Source organism: Monodelphis domestica, chromosome 5, assembly GCF_027887165.1.
Source record: "Monodelphis domestica isolate mMonDom1 chromosome 5, mMonDom1.pri, whole genome shotgun sequence".
Taxonomy (NCBI): Eukaryota; Metazoa; Chordata; class Mammalia; order Didelphimorphia; family Didelphidae; genus Monodelphis; species Monodelphis domestica.
This window is the reverse complement of record NC_077231.1, coordinates 4,073,270-4,097,448: the sequence shown is the minus strand read 5'-3', so window position 1 is coordinate 4,097,448 and position 24,179 is coordinate 4,073,270. Positions and strand designations below refer to the sequence as shown.

General features: G+C 49.4%; 1 protein-coding gene and 1 long non-coding RNA gene across 3 annotated transcripts; one reads left to right on the top strand and one right to left on the bottom strand.

Moving 5' to 3' along the window:
* Positions 1-1,919: 1,919 nt before the first annotated feature.
* On the bottom strand, positions 1,920-17,862 carry LOC100017236 (poly(U)-specific endoribonuclease-like). 2 transcript variants are annotated; one of them, XM_001370822.5, is made up of 7 exons: positions 17,663-17,862; positions 14,898-14,997; positions 12,400-12,511; positions 11,444-11,565; positions 9,008-9,120; positions 7,758-7,911; positions 1,920-5,882 (listed from the first exon to the last, which is right to left on the bottom strand). In XM_001370822.5, exons 1-7 carry the CDS (start codon positions 17,671-17,673, stop codon positions 5,619-5,621), a joined length of 876 nt encoding a protein of 291 aa, XP_001370859.2. In that variant the 5' UTR covers positions 17,674-17,862; the 3' UTR covers positions 1,920-5,618. The 2 variants fall into 2 exon arrangements, with proteins under 2 accessions (XP_001370859.2, XP_007502859.1); XM_007502797.3 differs by having other exon boundaries at positions 11,444-11,526.
* A 19-nt stretch (positions 17,863-17,881) lies between these two features.
* Positions 17,882-20,715, top strand: LOC130454291 (uncharacterized). The gene is made up of 3 exons (XR_008911947.1): positions 17,882-18,218; positions 19,832-19,990; positions 20,411-20,715. It is a non-coding gene; the product is annotated as an uncharacterized LOC130454291 (long non-coding RNA).
* The last annotated feature ends 3,464 nt before the right edge of the window (positions 20,716-24,179 follow it).

Genomic DNA, 24,179 nt, shown 5'->3' with positions numbered 1-24,179 from the left:
ACCCTTCCTTACCGATAGACTGAATGCTCCTAGGGCACCGAAATTCAAGTTGAACAACAGGACAGAAGCGGGGAACCCTCCTTCTGGACTCAAATCAAAAGGTACACCCCCCCCCAAAAGCCAGAATCCAAGAATACTCAGGGCTAAGGGGAAGGCAGAGCGAAGGTCCCAGGATCCCTCCCCCACAACCCAGAGGGCTGAGCCCCCAGCAGCAGCGGGAACCTCTGAGCGGGCAAAGGTGCTGGCTTGGAGGGTCTTCCTTGTGAGCAGCGGGGCGCCGGGCTCGGAGCATCCAGCTTGGACAGCGGGGAGGAAGCCCGGGAGAGACAGGGCTGTGGCTGGGTCCCTCCATTGGGCTCCAGTCTCACCCTTGCCTCGGGCACATCCAGACCAATCCAGTTGAACCTAATCCCATCAGAACTCCTCAGAGTTTAGGGAGGCGGGCAAAGGCACTTGCGGACAGCGGAGAAGCAGCTGGAGAGAACTGGAGAGAGCCTGGGCGGCCCAGCCTTCCAGGAGTCTTCAGAGCCTCAGAGCTTCATACCACATACAGCCCAACCCACTTGAACTCAATCCAATCAAAAGCCTCCAGAGGACAGGGAGGCTAACATTCCTCCCCTAGAGACTGTACCAAGAGATCTGACAAAGCTCCAAGAGGGGAGACTGACAGCCCCAAAACCAAAACAAAATGAGAGGAGCAAGAGCACAGCCAAATATGGGGAGCAAAGAAGGGGTAAACTGGAGCAAACAACAGAAAAAGAAGAAATAAATTACAATAGACAGCTTCTGCACAGGTAATGAGCAAAGAGCGAATGAAACAGAGGGGGAGGACCCAGCAAAGGAAAAATCAGAAGTCCCAGCGAATTGGATACAGGCTTTGGAAGAACTCAAAATGCAATTCAAAACACAATTAAGAGAGGCTGAAGACAATTGGGGAAAGAACTTAAAAACTAAGATAAGTCATCTGGAAACAGAAAATAGTGTCTTGAAAGCCAAAATCAACCAGCTGGAAAATGAGGCAAAGGAGATGAAAGATGAGGCAAAGCAGATGAAAGATGAGGTGAAGAAGATGAAAGATGACCTCCAAAGAAAATCCGACCAAAAGGAAAAGGACGACCAAAAAACTAAGGATGAAATCCTGTCTTTAAGAACCAGAATACAACAACAAGAATCGAGTGGCCTCACAAGGCAGCAGGACTCTATAAAACAAAACCAAAAGAATGAAAAAATTGAGGAAAATATGAAGCATCTCATTCACAAAACAGAGGATTTAGAAAATCGTTCAAGGAGAGACAATTTAAGAATTATTGGCCTACCAGAAGACCATGACAAAAGAACAAGCTTGGACATTATATTACAGGAAATTATTAAAGAAAACTGCCCTGAAATCAAGAGGGAAAAGTGGAGATTGATAGAATCCACAGATCACCTCCTGTACTTAATCCCCAACTGATAACACCCAGGAATGTTATAGCCAAATTCAAGAACTATCAGACCAAAGAAAAGATATTACAAGCTGCCAAGAAGAAGTCATTCAGATACCAAGGAACCACAGTGAGGATAACTCAGGATCTGGCTGCATCCACACTGAAAAAAAAGAAAGGAATGGAATACGATTTCATGTATAAAACAAAGGGATCAGCCAGAGGGACCTCTAACTGGGCTCCGTCCCAGCTCTGGCATTTGAGGGTCTCTTTGATGTCTTCAGTGCCTCTGGACTTCTGATGTTCTCTGTTCTGTGTGTCTGGGAGGAGGAAAAATGTGTACTGATCAGAAGGGAAGGGAAGGGACCCTTGGCACAGCTCCAGAGAGGGACCAAGGTCTTGAGTAAACAAGGGCTGCAGCTGAAGATCACTGGGGGTGAAATGGACAATTTCAATTGTGTAATATAAAGAAGAGTTCGCACAGACTCAGCCAAGGCCATCTGAAGGACCCAAGACTTTACTTCCTTTCTTTTTAGCACATTTCCATCACACAGGAGAACAGCAAAGATGACCAAGGAAACAGGACAGCTCAATGTCCCCTCAGCCCTCCGGTTCCCCTCCCTCCCTTCAATATTTAACAACCGATTATCTGAAAATCCCCTTCTAAGGCTCTGCTCCACAATGGACATTTCCTCCATCACTTCCTGAAGTCTAGACAATCAACAAAATGGTCAATCGAGCCCTGATATGTAGCTTTTACTGATTCCTGAGATGCAAAGTCTCAGGCTGAAAATTTGCCAGTTGACTTTCTGGTTTGAGCTGGCTCCAGCACACCATTAAACAAACAATCTTTACCTTCTGTCAGCTTCACTAGTATGTATTGATTCTAAGGCAGAAGGGCAGTAAGGGACTCCCCCAAGGTCACTCAGCCAGGAAGGGTTGAGGGCTCCCACATATTATCAAGTCTCTCCTGCCCACAACTAATTGAATAAAGATCTAAGAAGATCACAAGATTGAATTGTGATCAAGAAGTCCAAGAAAAACAAATGACAGTGAATCATTTTTCTAGCATAGGGCTGCATAGGGAGACAGATCTTTGGACTCTAGGGATGGAATCTAGAAGAAGACTGCCTTTAGGAAGCCTCAAAATGCAGGCATTATACTAGAGCAAGAGGGGGTCCCGGAGCTATTGGCAAGGGAGCAGGAACCGGAGTCAACTATCAACACAGTCCTTCTGACCCCAGAACTGGTTTGACCCAATTATATCACCTAGGGCTATCTACATTTCAAGGAAGTCAAAGACTGAGGGAAGGAAAGCTTTGCCCATATATATGCAAATATTGATAGTAGTTCTTTTGGGTTATAAAAAAGAACTGGAAACTGGAAGAGAGTGCCCATCAGCTAGAGAATGGCTGAATACATTGTGGTCTATGATTATAATGGAACATTACTGTCATAAAAAATGATCAAAGGAGCAGTGAAGTGGGGTGAATCTTAAAATGTCTCAGACTTGTGAATGTTAAAAATTCTCAGACTCAACCTTAGGAGATTTGGTTAAGACCATTCCCCACTTTAAACAATGAAGGTACTTGATCAGGAATGTGAGAACTCTACTCCACCCATACTTAAGCATGCCTTAGGGGAAGATAAAGTTGTAAAACTCTTTACTGAACAATGAAAAGTATTTAACTCATACTTATAGTGAGGCAAAAGCCTTAAGCTAAGTCTCTTTTTAGATCTAATACAAAAGGGTGTTAAGTAACTATAAAGGTCAGGAAACTTGCAAACTTGCAAGGGGCAAAGAAGTGTGAACTTACTCAGTTTTAGTCTACCCAGAGAAGTTGAGAGAACTAAAGAAGATGTGAATTAATAGTCAATCCTGTGAAAACGTCTACTGTAATTGGTAGATGTGAGAACTTAGGGGAGGTGACATAGGAGAAAATTCTCTTTAAAAGGAGAATCAGAAGGCCTCTGGAGAGAAAATTCAGCCTTGGAAACTGAAGTGTAGCTCAGGAGCTGAACTGGTGGGTCTCTCTGAACACTAGAGTCTTGCTTGGGACAAATTTTGTGGTGAGTGGATTAAAGACTGACTGATCTCTCTCTTAGGGCTGGGGCCTAGGCTGGCCTAGCACTTTTCTCATTGTTTCCTCTTACTCTCTCTCTCTCTCTCTTTCTTTAATTCCTTATTTGTATTAATTAAATTTTCCATAAAAACCCAGCTGACTTGGGTATATTTCATATTTGGGAATTTTTTCCCTGGCAACCACTATATTTATGATTTGAAACCATATTTCCATGGTCACAGTTTATGCCAACCACTCTTTTATCTGTAACGTAGAGAGCCAACCCTAGAAATGGGAGGTCCTGGGTTCAAATCTGACCTCAGACACTTCCTTCACTGTGTGACTGTGGGCAAGTCACTTCATTCCCACTGCCTAGACCTTACCAATCTTCTGCCTTGGAACCAATTCACAGTATTGATTCTAAGATGAGAAGGAGGAGTGTGTTTGTTTTTTTAAAGGAACAAAGAGACAGGTCCAGAGGAACCTGGGAAGAAGACTTGTGTGAAGTGAGAGAAGCAGGATGACAACATGGCGAGGAAACAGCATTGAAAAGCTCAGCTCAGCACCTGGGCCAGCCAGGATTACCAGAGGCCTGCAGGCCACCCCCCCTGAGTGAAGAGGGCTAGACCATGCCTACTGAAGAAGATGTACATTTCTAGGCAGGGCCAATGTGGGAACTCATTTTGCTTTGCTTTTCACTTTTGTTATAAGGGGTGGGGATTTTCCTTTCACTTTGGCCCTGGGAGCTGCCCCAAAAAGAAGAGAAAGGGAGTCCTTGGTGCTTTTTTAAAAAGGCACAGTTGATGCTTGATCCCATGTTTCGATGGGGATAACACTGAGGATGGAGACTATAAAGGATCACCCTAGTGCAAATCTCAATAATATGGAAATAGGGCTTGATCAAGGACACATGTAAAACCCAGTGGAATCTGCCTTGGCTATGGGAGCGGGGTGGGAGGAGGGGAGGGAAAGAACACGAATCATGGAACCCTGGAAAAATGGTCCAAATTAATTAATTTAATTAAATATTCTAAAGTAAAATAAAAATGCACACTTGAAATGCGTGTCTGGGAAGAAGGGAGGGAGACAACGTGAATCATATAACTTCGGAAAGCTTGTGTGGAAATTTGTTATTAAAGAAAAGATAAAGCATAGAAATGCTCCAAAGTAAACAGCAGGAAAGTCAGAATTGATTCTAGATTCTCAAAGAAAGGCAAGCCATACAGGAGAAAGTGTTGTGGACAAACCTCCTTTCCTACTCTCCTGTGCACACGGTAGGACTCATTCTTTTTCTTGTTAAATTCAGACTGAAAAGGAAGGCCCAGCTTCAGTGTTCTCATTGGACTCCATCTTGAAAGATTGGCCGGTGGCTAGAGTGGGAGAACACCAACCTGTACTGAATGTTGTTGTGGCGTAACTAGAGAAGGGGCCTTGGACCAGAAATCTGGGGATCTGGGCTCTGCCTCTCACCCACGGTGTGACCCACTGGGCATCCGCCCTCTCTGGGCCTAAGTCCCAAGCGTGAAATGACGGGCTTGAGCAGGTGGCCACTGGGCCCCTTCCTTGCTGTTCTCCTGTGAGCTTTCCCTCCCAGAATAGTTGGCATGACACCGGAGAAATCACTTATACAATCATTTGGAAGAGAAGCGTGGAGTCCAAGCTGGGGGCCGGGGGAGGGGGGGAGGGGGGGAGATACTTAATTTTCTCTCAATTACATGTAAAAACCATGTTTTGAAAACCTCTCATCTTCTGTCCTAAAGTTGATGGTAAGTATCGTTTCCAAGACAGAACAGTTGGGGCTAGGCGACGGGGGTTCAGAGAGTCTCTGGGATTATCTTGGATCTTTGTCTTGCCAAGAATAATTAGGACATTCACAGCTGGAACAAGCATTTTCAGGGCTGAGAGGAAGAGGAGTGCACGTTTTGTGGTGAACACTAGGCCCTGACCAGGAAGCACTAACTTCTCGAACCCAGAACTCTTGTTCCCAAGCAGCAGAGCCCCATTTCTACCCTACAAGACAACAGCTTCTGTTCCTCTCTATTCTAATCCTACCCAAAGGCTTCGACCAAGAAGGATTTACCCACCATCCCTCCAGGTTGGGGGCCCCAGCCCAGCCCGGCCAGGGCAAGTTTTAGTACAGAGCCTCATTGTTGCTGCTGACCAGTTTGGGGTAGGCAGAACCAATATGGTGGCCGTGGCGGTAGACCACAATTTGGAGCTCATACTCCTCGATGCCGACAAGCACCCGAGTGACCTTCTCCTGGGACTGCAGGAACACAATGGTGAAGAGGGCAAACTCGAACTCAGGGCTCACACCCAAGAAGGTGCTGCCCACAGGTTTCACCAAACCCTTCCAGCTGAACTGAAGGTTCAGCACCTGGTCATCTTCATCAGGCTGGGGGTGAGAGAATAGAAAATGTTAAGAGTCCCTCCTCCTGACCCTGATATTCCAAGTTCTAAGGGCTCTCCCAACCCGAGATTCCCTGTTCCCTGTTCTACTATTCTATGGCCTAAGGTGCTTCTCAGCCCTGATAGTCCATGTTCTAAGAGCCCTCTAATCTCACTTTACAGATAGGGAAACTGAGGCTCCGAGGGGTTAAATGGCTTGTACAACTGGCAAAAGTCTTGGGGAGGATTTGAACCCCAGGACTTCTTGACTCCAAGTCCAGCACCACTCCCTGCCACTAGGCCTCCCCAGGAGAAGGCAGCTTCCTTGAGAACAAGGATGTTTGGGTTGGGAGTGGGTGGGGGGTGCATCCCTGATGCCAAGATACTAGGGAGGAGAGGAGTTCATTCAAGGCCCCGCTCAGCTACCACCTTCTCTATGCAGCCCCTTCCTGCTCCCTGAAGGGAGCACGTAGGGCCCTCGGGTGCTCAGCTCCAGTTCTCTGTGCTGGGGACTAGGTGGCCTGCCTCCCTCCCTCCCCCTGCAGTCTAGCCCAGGGCCTGCTACATCCTCTGGGAAAGAGGCTGCTGGGCCGAGGAGTTGTTCTTCCTTGCTCTGAATGTGAATTCAGTGTTGGGAAGGGTGAGGAAGAAAGTCCTATGCTGTGGGTCACATGATTTATGGCCGCCATCTGACACGCTGCGACGTCATGGATCCCATGAGCAGAGCACGAGCTCAGGCACCGAGATACGTCACGTGACTTAGACGTGCCGTGGACCGTGCGATGAGACATTCGAAGCGAATGGCAGCCTATTCACCTCCATTCAGATCTCTGCGCCCACCACAGATCAGGGAAGGCAGCAGCCTAACCCAGGGGCCTGCCTGTGCAGCCAGCCAGCAGCTCTCTCCAGGCCTCAGTCAGCCCCATCTCTAAAATGGGGACAAGTGTCCCTGGAGCAACAAGTGGAACTGCCCACCTGAAAGTACCTGGGAAAGAGAGGTCCTTTGGCATTCCTCTGGGGAGGCCTGGTTTGAGCTTCCAAATAGGGTGTGTGTGTGTGAGAGAGAGACAGACAGACAGAGACACAGAGACAGAGAGAGACACAGACACAGAGAGAGACAGAGACAGAGAGGAGAGACAGAGACAGAGAGAGAGAGAGGGGAGAGACAGAGACACAGAGACACAGAGAGAGAGACAGACAGAGAGAGACAGAGACAGAGACACAGAGACAGAGAGAGAGAGAGAGAGAGAGAGAGACACAGAGAGAGAGAGACACACACAGACACAGAGAGAGACAGAGACAGAGACAGAGAGAGGAGAGACAGAGACAGAGACACAGAAACACAGAGAGAGACAGAGACACACAGAGAGAGAGGAGAGACAGAGACAGAGACAGAGAGTGGGGAGGAAGCATAAGGAGAGCTGAGCTGAGGCACAGGCCGAAGCTCTAGCCAGCAAGCAGCGTGGACGAGCTGGGCTCTCTGGCTGCGTCCTGGCCCTCCTTCCACTCAGCATTTCCTGATGGTGCTGCTCGTGCCCTCCAGGAGGTTACAGGAGAGCAATGATGCTGGTGGGAAAGCGCTTTGGCTCCGTGTCTCGTGAGAGCCTCCCCAGCATCCTTTGGGAAGGGGCACCTACACTGAATTTCGCGGCCACTAAAGAGTAAGAAACGGCGAGCAGAGAGCCAAGCGGAGGCTGGAGGGCCAGCTCGTAGGAGACTTTGGGGGAAGCCGGCTCACTGCAGAGGCCATTCCCTCACGGGAGAGGGAGATGATGAAGCGGGGGGGAGGGGGGGGGGAGTAAGGATGAAGGGAGAGGGAAGATGAGGAGCAGAGAAGTGTGAGCACAGGCCAGCAGGGAAGAGGCCGGAGGCCAGCACTCACCCGGCTCTTGTGCTGCCTGGCCACGTAGCCCTTGTAATCGATGTTGCCCCGCTTCTCCTGCAGGTAGAACTGGACCCAGTTATGGAAGCCCAGGATTTCCTGGCCTCGCCGGGTCTCACCCACAAACACATGCTCAAAACCACAAGAATCAGGCCTGTAAGGCAACAGGGAGAAGAGGTAAGGTGCCTGGCTGTCCCACTCAGAAGATAGGGTTCCCCAGACTGTGTCCTGAGACTTGAAGGACCTTGGCAAATATGGTGCCTAGAGCACTGGACCTAGAATCGGTTCAAATCTGCCCTCAGACATTTCCTAGCTGTGTGACCCTGGGTTAGTCCCTGAACCTCTCTGCCTCAGTCTCCTCATTTATAGAATGGGGATAATAATGGCACATTATAGGGTTGTGTGAAGATCAAATGAGACAATATTTGTAAAGGGTTTGTCACATAGTAGGTGCCTAATAAATGCTTGTTTCCTTCCACCCTTCCTGGTGAGCCTCTACACCACTTGGGGGGGGGGGAGGACTTTCTTCCCAAACCTCCTTGACCCCCAATCTGTTGGGGACAGCACCTAAGGTGCTGTATGGTGCAGAGAAAAAACTGGGGGGCTTGGAGTGAGGGACTGGGATTCAGCCCCAGCCCCAACACTTATTAGCTGTAGCGGGGTGGGGAGGTCCCTGGAACAGCTCTGACTGTTTTTCACATCTCTAATATCCATGCAGTTGCCTACCTCGTGGAGGGGACTCTTTGAAAAGCAGTTTGTAAGCCTTAAAGCACCATGGGAGTGTTTGTGTTCATTTTTACTGTCATCATCTCATAGTGACCTATGACCAAGGACAGCCACTTCCCAGGATGCAATGCCTTCTCCCAGAGCCCTTGGACGGAAAAGGGGCCCACTGCTCTCCTGCCATCTGCCCCCCCATCTCACTGCCCTTCCCACATCACAGAATATTAAAATTGGGATAGACCTCAGAGGCCAACCAGCCAGCTCCCTTCATTTGACAGATGAGGAAATTGAGTCAGGCAGAAGTTACATGACTTGCCCAGGGTCATGTCACCAGGGTCAGGAGCAAGTGTCTGAGGTAGGATGTGAACTTGACTCTTCTGGAATGCTCTATCCACTACTTGGCATTTAGCTAGTCAGGAGTCAGAGGCTGCTGGTTGGAATGGACCTCAGAGGCTGGCCTGGCAAAGCCCCTCATCTGACAGATATGGAAACTTAGGATCCTCCCAGCCTCAGGGTGGGCCACATACCCTTGGCGTCCATCCCGAGTGTACAGCTGGAACCAGATGCTGTAGAGCTGAGCCTTGAAATCCCTCTGGCTGGGCTTAGATAAGTTTTTCCGCACCAGATACTGATGCGCGAGCTGGAAAGAGTGAAAAGAGTAGGAGTGGGGTGCGAGTTATCCATTCCACAGTCCCAGAGCTCCTAGGGCCAGGAAGCCCCACAGAGGCAGCTCGGTTAAAACTTGGAGCCTCTGGGATCTCTGCTCTGACACTTACTGGCCATGTGGCTTCCAACAAGGCACTCTCAGCCTCAATCTGCTCATCTGTAAGATGGGAAATGGAATACTTTTACCCACAACCTCACAAGCTGCTGAGGACAGAGCTTTGTCAGTATAGCATTCCAAGCATATTCACATCTAAGAAATATAATTGCTGTATGGATATTGTGTCTTCAGACACAAGGTTTGAACTCTGATATCTGTGGGCGGACTCTTGACCTAGCCATGCTGCCTTTGTTCAAGGCAAACTCATTAACATTTGGTGCGGAGCCCAATTCCTTTATAAAAGCCGGGTTGAAGTCAACATGCCCAAAAGGTGTCATCAGCACCATCCCGTCCAATCTGAATTATCTATGCTTTGTTAGGCATCCCGAGTACCTCCCAAGCCACGCTGAAATAAATTTGGAAGGCGGCCCCCGATTTCTCTCTCGGGCTTTGCCGTCTCACTCTTGATACGCTTACCTTATTTGCTTTCATTTCCGCGTGTTCCATTAGTCCTTACATTTTCCTTCTATTTTTCTTACCAAGGAGAATGTCATAGGGGTTCACGCCTTCCCTACTCAAAAATGCTGACTTGTCTGTGTCTCTGGTTCTTCACCCATTTTCTCAGACTCCTCGCTCCTTCTCGAGCCCCAACCCACAAAGGAAAAATTTCTTTTTATAACCCCGCTGGACAGAGCTTTGTAAGCCGTCAGTATTTTAGAAATGGCAGTCAGCATCATTTGTAGCAGGCAGAGGTCTCCCCGCAGCTCCCCGTACCCAAAGCCTTGGCTCCTGGGGTCCCAGGACAATAGCAGGTCACAGCCGGCAGTGACGTGTCACCTCCTTGTTTGAGAGAGTGTGGATTTAGAGCTGAGACACCTTCAGGGTCCTCTAGTCTGCTCATTATGCCGACAAGGAAACAGAGGGAAGTGACTTGACCCAGGCTACACAGCTAGAAAGTATTTGAAGCAGGATTTGAACCCGGGTCTACTGATCAAGGACACTGTACTTCCCTCCCAGCTGGTGCCCTCAAACTCTCTGAGCTCCTGCCCCTTCTACCTCTGACCTGCCCTCTGCTCATAGGGTGCTGGGGTGACCTAGCTAGACTCACCCCACTGCCGCTCTGACCTGTGGAGCAGGGGTTATAATCCCACCTTCTGCAGAACTGGTGGGCAGGACTGGACAAAGCAGCAAGCCTAGGGTCAGGAGAGATCTAGGTGCAAATCCTGCTTCTCATGTTGAAAAGCGGGGTGACCTTGGATGAGTCACATTCGTAAGATGAGGGCAGGGCAATGCCTGACCTGGAAGGGCCCTTCTAACTCGAAGGAATTCTGTCTTATCTCCGTTTGCCAAGTCCCTCAGGCCCCAACAATAATAAGAACAACAAGAAGAGAGCATCTTTGGGGTGCTTCCTGGTTTGCCTGGAGCTGCTACCAGCAGCATCTGCTCTTTGCAACCCTGCAAAGCAGGTGCGGTTATCATCCCCCTTTAAGAAACTGCATTATAAAAGAGAATGGAACAAATGATACTAATTTGTTAAATGCTAGTTATTATCCTCCCCTTTGGAATCATTCAGAAATGACTGCCTAACCAGGTCGGATGGCCGGAGAAGAAGGGTGAGCCCTTCTGATCCCCCGTTAAATCATTTCATTGCGGATTCGAATGTAAGAATGATGATCCTCTGACGAGTGCGTGCCGGTTCAAGCATTCACAAATTAGTTATTTGATAATGAGCGAGCCTGCGCTATCGGCCTCCGTGAGAGACATTCATTCCAAATTCTAGCCATTGGATCCGTGCTAGTCGTTCCGATCCCCATTTCAATCACTGAATTCAAAATCGTGACACAATCCTTGATGCTATTTCATCAGTGCTCTTATTTTCATTCTCATTTCAATCATTTAATTAGAAATTATCTAAGAAATTAGAATCCCTTGATAAGTGCTCCTGATTATTTCCCCCATTTCACAGGCAAGGAAATTGAGACCAGGAGAGGTTAGACAACTAAATGCCCAGGGATCACACAGCTAAGAAAGATGCGTCTCGTTGATTCGCATCCAGCGTGTCCTTTTTAGCCTCCACTCTGAGCTCTGAAAACAGTAGGTGCTTAATGTAAGTTTAGTGACTATTTGAACAAATGAATGTGATTCAAATCAAAGGGAAGATCTGCAGAGGGATGGGAAGGGCAAGACCTCCATGCCTCACCTTCATCACTTCGGTCTCCAAGATGGCGTCCAAAAATCGGTTGTTTTCAGCTTCTTCCTCCAAAGTCACATTTTCTGCTACCCCTGTGGATGTCTCATAGTTATCCAGAAGGGAGATAAAAGCTGCCAAAAGAAACCCAGAAACCCCCTTGTTGGGGCAAGGAAGGCAAGGCAGGCAGGAAAGAATCCTGGGGGCCAGTCGCAGCCCTTCCACATGGGACTGTGGCCAAATCTCCCTCTCTGAGCCCTAGATTCCCCAGCTGTGATCTCGGACAAACAGGGAGAAGAAGATGAAAGGATTTGGAGAGAAAAATGAAAAGCCCAGCCCAGGTGTTGAGCTGGAACCAAGGCTCCATTTCCCAGCTAGAACCCAAGGCCCAGGATTCCTACTTTCCGTTACCATGAGGCTAAGTAAGAAAACAGATGGGAGCATCTTGGAAACTCAGAGTTCTCCAGAGATGGGCCCGTGGGCCAGCAAGCTGATGCATGGGGACCCTCTGAAGTCTGTTCCTCATTTAGGAGACCAGCTAAGCTAAACGACACTTAGAAGTGGGGAATAGATCTAGAACACACACATACACACAGAGTTCATTTTATTTCCATTTCATTGTGCTACAACAATATCAACAATATTAATGGTAAATAAATAATACATCGTATGCTCATTTCTATATAAACTACATTATATTTTCTATTATATAATCATATAAAGTGAAGTTATAAATTGTATATCATTTTATATATGTGTGTGTATATATATATATATATACACATATATATATATACACTGTACAATGAGGATACTCCGATGGGGGCTCTCGAATACCCTTGTCAGTGGCACGTAAGCTCTGCCAGGGAGGAAGACTGCAGGTGCGGGCCTGGCGATGCGTCCAGAGCCCAAGGACCAGACTAGCTAAGCTGGGAGTGCAGCCCACCCAGTGGGGAGAAGACTCTTACCTGCAAAGGTCTTAGTGCTTTGCAACCGACCCTCATTCACCCAGAGGAAGAGTGCCTGCGAAGCATGGTCAGGGGCCTTGTGGATCCCTTGGGGAACAAAGTCTGCCTTCCCCTAGGAGGGGAGATGAGAAACAGAAGGGACAGTAAGGGATCCATGGGGTTACTCCAGGCCTTGTCTGGGGGGTCTGGAGTTGGCCCAGCCCCAGTAGAAAGCACTGGATGGTTTCCACGGAGGGGTTCTTCCTCTCCCGGATGTACCTCCATTATCCGCCCCCTCGCCTCCGTGCCCCCTTTCTCTTAGGCCCCATTCTAGACGGCAGCATCCTCTTCTTTGCCTGACTGGGCCAAGCTGGAGTTTGGCTCTTCTTGAGGACACTGTTATGTGGTAAAAATTAACCAGCCTCCACTCTGGAATGTCTGGGACGACAGAACGTTCCGTGCAAGGTCCCAGGAACTACAGGGCCCCTGGGGGTGCCAGCATCCCCCACCTGTTATGCTAAACAGCCAACATCATTAACAGAATGTTCCAGGTGTCCCCCCCACGTGACTCGACTCTGACTGCTTTAGCCAATATAAACTCCACTGCCTCTGCCTCTTCGGAACCCCTTGCTTGGGCTCCCCCAGCGCTGCCAGGAATAAACTTCCCCTTGCCTGAACTGCATCGTCTCCGTGTGCTCCTTGGGGTGGTCTTCCACTCGGACCCTAACAACTCCCCCTCCAAATGCCAGCAGCTCCTTTTGACCCACGCCCAGAGGCATGGGGCCAGGAGAAGGAGCTGGAAGGCGCCGCTGGCTCTTCCTCTTCCTCCTCCAAGTTCTGGCTATCCGATTATATGGCCTCTCCCGGCCCTGCTCCGCTGTACCTTCATCAGTGGGCACTCTCGTTCCCTGGGTGTCTTTACTCTTCTGTCCAGGTTAACCTCTAGAGAGAGGCTGTGCATTTACCCCTTCCTCCCCTTATAAATCCCCCTAACCGCCTCTCCCAATGCTGTCTTCTTCCTCTTGCCCAGTTTCACCCCTCAAAAGTTTGTCCCCTGGGTCCCGGGAACCCCCCTGCCTGGGAGGCATCCCCGGTCCCAGATCCCTAAATGAGCCCATCCTCCCCACCCCCCCACTGCTTTTATGGTTTAAGGCTTTACTACAACTGAGCATGACTTAAGCATTTACTCAGTACCTACCATCCACCAGACATTGCGCTATGGGCTGGGAGGAAGAAAGCAAGCATTTCTATAGCCTCTACTATGTGCCAGACAATTTCCAAATATTATCTTATTTGATCCTCATAACAACCCTATTTTACAGTTAAAGAAATGGAGCCAGAGAAAGGTTAAGTAAAATTAAGGATCCCACAGCTAATAAGGATCTGAGGCTAAATTTGAAATTGGGGCTTCCTAACTCTAGGTCCAGCACTCTAGCCCATTGTGTGACCTACTAACCTAGCTGATTGGGAATTAAAGAAAAGAGCAAACAGTCCCTGCCTTCCAGAAGCTGACATTCTATGAATGGATACAACGTGTACACAGATACAATGTTGTTGTTCATCCTTCTTTTTCAAAGAGGACCCATGACATCATGGTGATGTCTTGACTTGGGAGTGAATTGGATTTAAGTGAGGCAGAGTTGCACAAAATTGTCAGCCTCCCTCTCTCCTCTGGAGTCATTGAAGTCCAGATGAAAGTCAGGATGATATAAGGTAAGAGCTGGTGCACATCATTTCCAAGATCTCTTCCAACCTTCCAAGTTTAATTACTTTGGGGCTTCCCATCTCTCTGCTCTCCATCCTCAACCTTTGAGTCATCAATATTCCCACTGAGGGTTGCCCTGGCCTCCCAGTTCCTCAGTTTCTGGGTCCCCTCAAGCTCACCCACCCACAGCCAGGCTCCACCTCATCAGCAGTACAAGCTGAGCCTCCATGACCTCTGAAATTCCTTCTCTCTCCCCAGGATTTCTGGTTCTTCCACTACACTTCCTCTGAAACTTATTTTCTGCCCTCATTGAGACCTCCAGTCCCTCTCAATTTGTTGTTTATAGCTGAACTAGGGGGCAGCTTGTTGGTTCAGTGGATTGAGAGCCAGGCTCAGAGAGGGAAATTCCTGGGTTCCAGTCTGATTCAGACAGTTCCTGGCTGTGTGACCCTGGGCAAGTCAATTTACCCCCGTTGCCTCTCCCTTTCTGCTCTTCTGCCTTGGAACCAAAACACAGTGTTGATTCTAAGAGAGCAGGTGAGAGTTTAGAAAAAAAGCTTTGCTAGTCCAGGCTGCTGGCCATCTAACGCCATCCCCTCACCTCCAGGATGAGCTAATGGAGGCCCTTAAGGTAAGAGTCAGAACAATGGACTTGAGGTCCAGGAGTGGAGCAGAGCTCTCTTCACTGTCTTCTCGGCTGGACTTGTTCGAGCCTCGAAAGCTATGAGAAGCCCCAGAAGGGAGGACTGATCGGCCCTGATTGGCTCCTCTCCAAGCGGGTCCCAGCTCCGCCCCCCCCCCCAGAAGCACCCACCTGCAGGGAGATGGCATAGTCTCTGCCAGGCCCCAAACGGTTCAGGTCAGCATCCCACAGTTGGTTGAAGAGTTTTGAGAGTTCGTGATTTAAAACCAGCCTGCAGGAAACAAGAGCCAAGCTTTGGGGAGGGCATCAGGCTCCCCTGTGACCCTCCTGGCTAGAAGGGGGGTTCTCAGAGGACTCAAGGGAACTCAGAGGAGCTGGGTTCAAATCTCCACTCTGCCATTCTGGGAATCATCCGTGAAATGAAGTGGTCAGGCTAGATGGCAGCTTCTCAGGTAGCCATGATCTCGGCATGCATTTCTGTCCTTCCTTTGAGGGTGGGACGAGTGCCCCAAAAGATACCAGTGGGGCTGGCATGGTTGGCAGGGACACTTGATAGCTGGTCACTGGCCTCCACAGCGGGATGGGGGATGAGAAGGGGCGTCTTTACGACTATAGGAAAAAGGACCCAACCCAGCCTCTTCCAGGGCATATACCCCGAGAGGATGGTGGACGAGGACCCTTCAGGAAAAGACAAGGCTTGTCTGGGGAAAGGGCAGGGAGAGAACATGGCCATGACTTCACACACACGCACACACGCGCACACACACACACACGCACGCAGGCACGCACACACGCACACGCGTGCATTCTAGCTTCATCCTTAGAAAATTGAAATACCAGGTGGACTTGAGTTCAAATCTAGTCTCGGATACTTCCGAGCTGTGGGACCCTGGGCAAGTCCCTTAACCCCCATTGCATTGCCCTTATTACTCTTCTGCCTTGGAACTGATGTTAGTATTAATTCTAAGACAGAAGATAAAAGTTAAAAAAGAAAAGAAAACTCAAATACCTTGAGGTGCAAAACTATAGGAAGTAACAGAGAGGACTAGGTAGTACAATAGATAGAATGTTGGACCTGGAGTCAGAAGGACCTGAGTTCAAATCTAGCCTCAGACACTTACTGGCTGTGTGACCCTGGGCAAGTCGTGATCTGTTTCCTCCACTGTAAAATGGGTTAATAATAGTGCCTACCTTACTGTGGCTGTTGTGGTTATTAAGTGAGATAATAATAAAGTGCTTAGCACAGTGCCTGGCACACAGTAGGCACTATATAAATATTCTCTTCATTTCCCCATGTTTAAATGGGGCCAATGACTTCCAAAATGCTTTAACCTTTCCCCTGAGAGAGAAGAAGGTGTTAACAAGAGTAAAAACAGTGGGGACAGCTGGGTAGCTCAGTGGATTGAGAGCCAGGCCCAGAGATGGGAGGTCCTGGATTCAAATCTGGATACAGATATTTCCCAGCTGCGTGACCCTGAGTAATTACTTGACCCCCATTGCCTAGCCCTTACCACTCTCCTATCTTAGAACCAATACACAGTATTGATTCTAAGGCAAAAGGTAAGGGTTTTTTAAAATAAAAAGATTAAATACAGCCCAGAAGAGGCAGGTGACTTGAACACAGTCACACAGTCAGCACACCCAGACCTAGATTGGGGTTCTGGGTTCTTGTAAAGGAGAAAGCATTGAGGAGTGAGAGGTCCCAACACCCTTTCCCCTACAGGCTGTCAGGTTTGTAAGGCTCGAAGCTCCCTCCCAGCCCTGATGCCCCCTGTTCTAGGCTCCCTCCCAGCCCTGATGCCCCCTGTTCTAGGCTCCCTCCCAGCCTTGATGCCCCCCCTGTTCTAGGCTCCCTCCCAGCCCTGATGCCCCCTGTTCTAGGCTCCCTCCCAGCCCTGATGCCCCCTGTTCTAGGCTCCCTCCCAGCCCTGATGCCCCCTGTTCTCTTGGTCATGGGCAGAGTCGTGATGGAGGGAGGCCTGGCTCTGGTCCTGATGGATTCTCCAAGGAGGCCCAGACTGTTTGGCACCCGTGCCCAAGGTGCACCCATGAGAAAGAGCCTGGAGCCTTGGCCACCAGGTGGCCTGTTAGAGCCAGAGTCGTGGCCCCCATAAGCCCCCCTTTTTCTGTTCTCCAGACTGGCCCACCAGCAGCCAGTGTGCAGAGGGGAGAAGCTCGTCCCTTGCCAGGCCCAGGCCTCTACAAAATGCCCATCGTCCCTGGGGGAATTTGCCATGGCGCAGGCCCTGAAACCCAACAGTTCACTCCTCACCGCTAAGCCAGGGTGCCATCTGCCAGCAGTGCAGTCTGAGGGCTGCCCGGCTAGGAGGCACTGCCCCGGAGCTAGAAGCTGAACTCAGGCCAGCCCTCTTGTTTGGCAAAAGAGGAAGCCAAGTCCTCCAGGATTTCCCCAGGATCCCATCCTTGGCCTCTCCTGCTTCCTGCAAGGCAAGAGCTTGGTGTGGCACACCAGGCACTGCTTCCAGGAAATCCCCTCCCCCACTCGTCCCTGTCCCAAGGTGCCTTACCTGTAAGCTGGAGGGCCCCTGCCGCCCCCCCCCCCCCATCATTGCACCTGTCTCTGCCATACTCCTTTCACACAATCAGATCTTCCTGCACAAGCCTTATGATGCCCGTTTTACAGAGGGCAAAACTGAGGCCCTAGCAACCTGCTGCCCAGTCCCCAAGGCTGGAGTAAGGGGGAGATTCCTGTCTGACCAAAGAGGCGCCCCCCTTCCTCTGAGGGTCCCAAAGGACAACTGAGGGAGGGGCGGGAGGTGGGCTGAGGAGGGAGCGTCCGGTGCCTGGGGAAGGAGGCTAGCCAGAGGCTGCTAGTCCTGGAGCAGCCAGAGACCTTGGGAGAGCCGGCCAGACCCTTTGGGGGGTGGGGGGGGGGATTGGCCTTGACCCTGGCCCCCAGCCCCGCTGGCTCTTACCCGCTCGCCATGCTTGCTGGGAGGGGAGCCTGGATGAACCACCGCGGCCAGGTTACCTAGAGCCCCTAGAGTCCGGGCCCCAGGAGCGAGCTGGCCGGCCCACCCCCTCCCCGGAGGGCCAATCACAAGCCAGGCGGCCAGCCCAAAGGCCAATCTCTGGGTGCCCCGTCGGCCCGGCCGGCCGCAGGTAAGAAGCTGGTCCCAGAGCGCCTGGCTCCACCTCTCCGAGCTCCCCGGAGAGCGCCCGTCCGCCTTCCCTGGCGGGTGGGAACCCCGCTCCCTGGGGCTCTCCACGAGGGGGGCCGAGTGCGCTCCGGGCGCCTGGGCACCGCGGCGGGGAGGAGCCCAGCCAGGCGTGCTGCGGGGACAGGTTCGGCGGGCCCCCAGTGTCCAGCTGGGAGAGGTCTGGCGGCCCTTCTGGGGCGGGACCGTGGGGGCGGGCGGGCGCTGTAGGTAAAGAATTCTGCCCCCAGAACCACAGCTCAGGCCCAGCCCGCCCAGCGAGGAACGGACCCGTCCGCCTGTGGTTCTCGCCAGCCTAACGCCGACGCCACAGGTTTGGTAGTTGCTGTTTAACCTAGGCTGGCGGTGGAGACGACCGCTCCGACCCCCTCCCCCCCTCCCCCGCCCCCCTGCCCCCCTCCCCCGCCCCATTCATTACCGAGATCACACCTGAAAAAAAGACTAGCAATCCCGACCCCGCGGTCCCCTCCCCCTCCCCCCCCCCCCCCCCCCCCCGAGAGCTGGCGAGCCCGCCTCCGGGAGAAGACTTCCCCCCGAGCGCTTGCCATTGGCTGGCAGAAAAGGGAACTTTTGTTCATTGTTCATCCTTGTGGATTGGCTGCTGCCCATAAAGGGAAATTCTGCCTCGTTCTCCCCGAGCCTCGGGCCAGCGAGCCTTCAGTCGCCCTTTTATTTAGGACTGCGGGGACCGGGCAGCCAATTTGAAGCCCTGGACAAACTACTTAATTCGCTTTGCCTCGGTTTCCCCATCTATAAAATGGGCTGGCGGAGGAATTGACAAGCCACTCCAGCGCCGGCTAAGAAAACCCCAGAGTTAGCGCAACGTTGTCCCAACCAAAAGCCACAACCGCGATTATCCTACCATGTGAAACAACTCCCAAGGCCTAGCCTAACCCACTCTTGAGCAAATCACTTCATCCCCTTTGGCTTCCTCTGAGGTCCCAGCCTCCTCTAAACGAACGAGTCTCATCCTTCTGTGGGCCTCAGTGTCCTCAGCAAAATGGACAAAATAGTGGGGGGGGGGGCAGCTAGGTGGCTCAGTGGGTGGAGAACCAGGCCTGGAGGCAGGAGGTCCTGGGTTCAAATTTGGCCTCCATTGCCTAACCCTTAGCACTCTTCTTCCTTAGCATTGATTCTAAGATGGAAGGTAAGGGTTTGTAAGATAATAATAATAGAGGACAATGGTGACCCTTGTGGAAGGGGAGGGTGAATGCCTGGTGGGGCAAAGGGCAGGCTGTCTCCCTGCCTCCCTTCATCCCACATCTCCATCTCTCTTTGCCTCCCTGGGGTAGGTAATGATTCAAGAGAAATTCAACTTATTGTGTCCTCCTCTGCCAAGGACAAAAAGCAGCCTTATTTCTTGCTCTCCTGCTTTTGTTCCTCCCTACAGATGATGCCGCTTAAATAGATTTGACCTAGGACGCAGTCATACATAGTTATTTGGAAATTAGAGTTCTTTTTCTTTCTTCTTTGTTTCTCCCTCCCTCCCTCCCTTCCCTCCTTCCTTCCTTCCCTGTTTCCTTCCTCTCTTCCCTCTCTTTCTTTTCCCTCCCTCCTTCCTTCTTTCCTCCTTCCTTCCTTCCTCCCTCCCCCCCCCTCCCTCCCTCCCTTCCAGCACAGGGAGGGGGGGCGGGGAGCGCTGCTGGAGCACTCCTGGCCTAAAATCACTGGGGGCCAACTTAAGGGAAAACTGGAAGGCAAAAGTCTTACTAGAGTCCTTGGGGAAAGATCGGGGTTTTTCCACCTGACTCTGGCCAAAGGGCCCAAAGGCTTCAGTGTTAGAGGTGGGGGTGGGGCAGCCCTGGCCTGCAGGGAGAGGCCCTGAAAACCTGCCAGAGGGCACTCTGAGAAAAAAAGGGGGGGGGGGGCTTTTCCAAGAAATCCTTCCCCTTTCTTTATAAAAAATCACTGCTGTCTCTTGAAAAGGTCCCTGCTGGATGCCACCCCACCAGGAAGACCTCACCCTGCGTCCCCTCTCTGGGTTAGCCTGAGTAGCAGCAATCAAAAGGCAAAACAGGCGAAAGTGACCCAGCTCAGTCTGGCAGAGAATGCAGCACTGGGTCTCCATAGCCCACCACCTCTCTGGTGAGAAAAGCTTAGCTTCATTCTTCAGAACCCTGATGATCCCATTTCATTCCCCAGCGTTGTTATGTCCCAGGGGCAGACAGAAGCCTCCAAGAGCTCAGAGCTCGCTTTCTCTCCCTCCCCTCCCCCCTCCCCCTCCTTCTACTGGGTTAGACAGAGAAACATATACTTAGTATCACTCAAACCCATTCCCATGTTATTCATGTCTGTAAAGGAGCAATGCTTTACAACCAAGGTCCCTAATCCTAAACCCATATAAACCAGTGATAAATCACATGCTTTCCTCTGCGGTTCTTTCTCTGGATGTGAAGAGTATCTTTCTCATTAGTGCCTGAGGATTGGTCTGGATCTTACATTGTTACTAGTAGAGAAGTCTATCACATTTGATCATTCCACCATGTATCCCTCTCCGTGTACAAGGTTCTCCTGGTGTTGCTCCTCTCACTCTGCATCAGTTCCTGGAGGTCGTCCCAGTTCACATGGAATCCCTCCAGTTCATCATTCCTTTCAGCACAATAGTATTCTGTCACCAACATGCACTGAAGAGCCAGCTCCCAAACCCCTTCTTTCCTCTCCCTGGCCCCCTAACCCCAGGAGTTCCTGTGCACTCCCTCTACCATAAAAGTGTATAAAAAGCCTGCAAGCCCCAAACTCAGAGCTCCAGCCATTTTTAGAGTACTGAGCCCAAACTGCAGTTTGTTTAATAAACTCCCTCCTGTGTGTTACATTGTTGGTCATTGTTTCATCCTTGGGATCCATTAACTGGGCACTCACTTCAATATCACAATTTGTTCAGCCATTCCTCAATCGAAGGGCATCCCTTCATTTTCCAGTTTTTCTCCACCACAGAGAGCGCAGCTATGAATATTCTCGTACAAGTCTTTTTCCTTATTATCTCTTTGGGGTACAAACCCAGCAGTGCTATGGCTGGATCAAAGGGCAGGCAGTCTTTTATCGTCCTTTGGGCATAGTTCCAAATTGCCCTCCAGACTGGTTGGATCCGTTCACAACTCCACTAGCAATGCATTAATGTCCCAACTTTGCCACAACCCCTCCAACATTCATTACTTTCCTTTGCTGTCATGTTAGCCAGTCTGCCAAGTGTGAGGTGATACCTCAGAGTTGTTTTGAAATGCATGTCTCTTATCATTAGGGATTTAGAACACTTTTTCATGTGTTTCTTGATAGTTTTGATTTCTTCATCTGAAAACTGCCTGTTCATATTCTTATATTTGTACATTTGAGAAATCAGGCCTTTGTCAGAGAATTTTGTTGTAAAATGTTTTCCTAGTATGTTTCTTCCCTTCTAATTTTGGTTGCATTGGTTTTGTTTGTACAAAACCTTTTTGATTTAATCTAGTCAGAATTATTCATTTTACATCTTCTGATATTCTCTATCTCTTGCTTGGTTTTAAATTCCTTGCTGACAGGTATACTATTCTATGTTCCCCTAATTTGCTTATAATTTCTCTCTTTATTATTTGAGTCATTCACCCGTTATAAATTTATCTTCGTATAGGGTGTGAAATGTTGATCTAAATCTAATTTTGGCCAGACTGTTTTCCAATTTTCCCAGCAGTTTTTGTCAAATAGTGGGTTTATCAACTTGGAAAACTATGGAACCACTAAAGTAGTCATAAAACCAAATCTTTAATCAGTACTAGAGACATGCTCAATATTCTGCTGCCACATATAGTCAAGCACTTAAAAACCACATGGAGTCAAGGGCTCCAGGGCTCTGGTTGCAGTGTCTCTGAGAGAATCACCTCCAATAGAACACAGGGATCTTATATACCTTTTGGGGAACTAAAGCCGAGGAAGTATGACTGGTTGGCTTTACAATGGCTACAAGGAAATGGGAAGTCCTAGACAGGATTATCAGGGAGAGGATGATGCTTTAGAGTGGATACTAAAGCTAAGGGCTGGGCTACCTGGAAGAGGACTTTGATACAATGGAAGAAACTTCTAAGACATAAAGGGTATTTAACGTTTGATTATGTCTACTAGTCCCACCTAAACTGGGATCATTGAGTACTTTAAGGTCTATTGTTCAGTCTGAAACTAGGTCAGTCTGGGACTCCCCTCAAGGCAAGTTCCAAAGGGGTAAGGGCAAACTTGGGTTCCCCAAAAACCCAGTTGACAGGTTCTTATCCCAAAAGCTGGGCTCTTTGGGCTTGTCATAGACTGTCTTGCTGAGGCCGCATACCCCAAGTCTATTCCACTGATCCTCCTTTCTGTCTCTTAGCCAGTACCAAATTCTTTTGATGACTGCTGCTTTGTAATATAGTTTGAGATCTGGGACAGCAAGGCCCCCTTCCTTTGTATTTTTTTTTCATTATTTCCCTGCATATCCTTGATCTTTTGTTCCTCCAAATGAACTTTGTTATGTTTTTTTCCTAATTCAGTAAAAAAGTTTTTGGGTAGTTCAATGGGTATGGCACTAAATAAGTAAATTAGTTTGGGTAGGATGGTCATTTTTATTATGTTAGCTCATCCTACTGTCAACATGGAAATCTAGAGATCCCCAGTTTATTTAGAGTGTAGAAACCCCCGGTTTTGACCTTGTCACCGGAGAGGTTTCCCCCTGAGAGAAGGTTCCTCTTCACCAGACAGTGAACTTCCTGGTCCTTTGGGTGGGAACAGCTAATCCCATCCAATATTAAGCATCCCTTTTGTCCCAATGGTTTCTCCCCCTGGGCTAAGGTCCATGACCAAGGTGACCCAGCCCTGGGCTGAGTCTTTCCCTTTTGTGTCCATTGTAGGGCATCAGCTCCTCACTGTTATTCCTGTCTAGAACTCCTCATTTTCCTTTCTTACCATTGTAAAGTCAATCAACTGTCCCTCTAATCCTAAACCCCCCAGGCCATCTAGAGTGGTATATAGGTTCCCCAAGTTCTTTTGTTCCTCCCTGTCCATTCTCAGTCTGTGGCACTCCCAGGGGCTGGTGACCAGGGCATCTTGACTCTGTGCAGTCTTGGGAAGCAGCTCTGTTGTCCCACAACCCCTTTTCCCTTGATTAAAGAGTGATTCTGACTATTTAATAGTTCTGCGTTTTTTCTAGTTGACACTACCCATGAGCAGTTAATGCTTTTCAAACATTTAGATCTAGTTTTAATTGTGTGGAGAGTGTTTTTTGTTGTGTTCCTGGTATTTCTGTATTTGTCTCGGCAGAGAGATTCCCAAGTATTTTATATTGTCTCCGATGATTTTAAATAGAATTTCTCTTTCCAATTCTTGCTGCTGAACTGGGTTGGGGATATATAGAAATGCTGATGACTTACGTGGGTTTGTTCTGAATCCTGCAACTTTGCTCACTTTGTTGATTGTTTCCAGTAGCTTTTTGGTTGTTTCTCTTGGATTCTCTAGGTAGACCATCACAGCATCTGCAAAGAGCGAGAGCTTAGTTTCTTCATTGCCTATTTTGATTTGATCCCTTCAATTTTTTTTCTAGTTCAATATTAAATAATGGTTAACTGAGGAGGCTATTCTTGGCACGTGGGGGTAAAATTGAAAATTCTGGGCTAGAATTTGGCAAGCGGCTAGATGGAAGAGATGGTTCTGAGGCACTTTCCCAACAACAGCAATACTTCTATTCTATATATTTTTGAAAAACAGAAAGTTTTCTTTTTTCCCAATTACGTATGAGATGGAGCTGAGTGTGCTATTCTCAGAGTGCGCATTCAGCTTGCACCCCCCCTCCACATTCTTGGGGCTGAGGCCCCCAGATGGATTGAGAGGAGGATGTGAAAAGCTAGTTTGTTACCTTATCTAGAAGATTCAGGGACAAGCCTGGGAAAGTGGACAAAAGCCCCTGGTTCGAGGACAATAAACAACTCGGTTGCTTCTGTCATTGTGAATTCTGGAAGCCCCAAGTTTACCCATTTCCCTTGAGAAGGTGCCTTTAAGGGAAGTCCCAAACTGACTTTATCTTGGGCTGAATAAGGGATCTCCAAGCCTCCATGAAGTATCCTGAATAGGAATAATAGAAATGCTCAAATCCTCAATCACCCTTTTGGTCTTAGAAGTTTCCCCATGGTATCAGAGATCCATTCCCCAGAAGACCAGCACCTGCAGAGGAACCATCCTTTTGTATCCATTGTAAGTAAAGCTGATACCGCAGCCTCTGGCTCCATCCAGCCTCTTTCCCAAACTGCCAGTGTATGTTTGCTGCACTTAATTCCCCAAAGGT

Excerpts from the sequence above, each read along its gene's own strand:
- LOC100017236 (XM_001370822.5), bottom strand. Across the intron at positions 12,512-14,897 it reads ACTATGCCATCTCCCTGCAG|GGGAAGGCAGACTTTGTTCC; the intron begins GTGGGTGCTTCT and ends CTCCCCTCCTAG. Across the intron at positions 7,912-9,007 it reads ACTCGGGATGGACGCCAAGG|GCCTGATTCTTGTGGTTTTG; the intron begins GTATGTGGCCCA and ends GTTGCCTTACAG.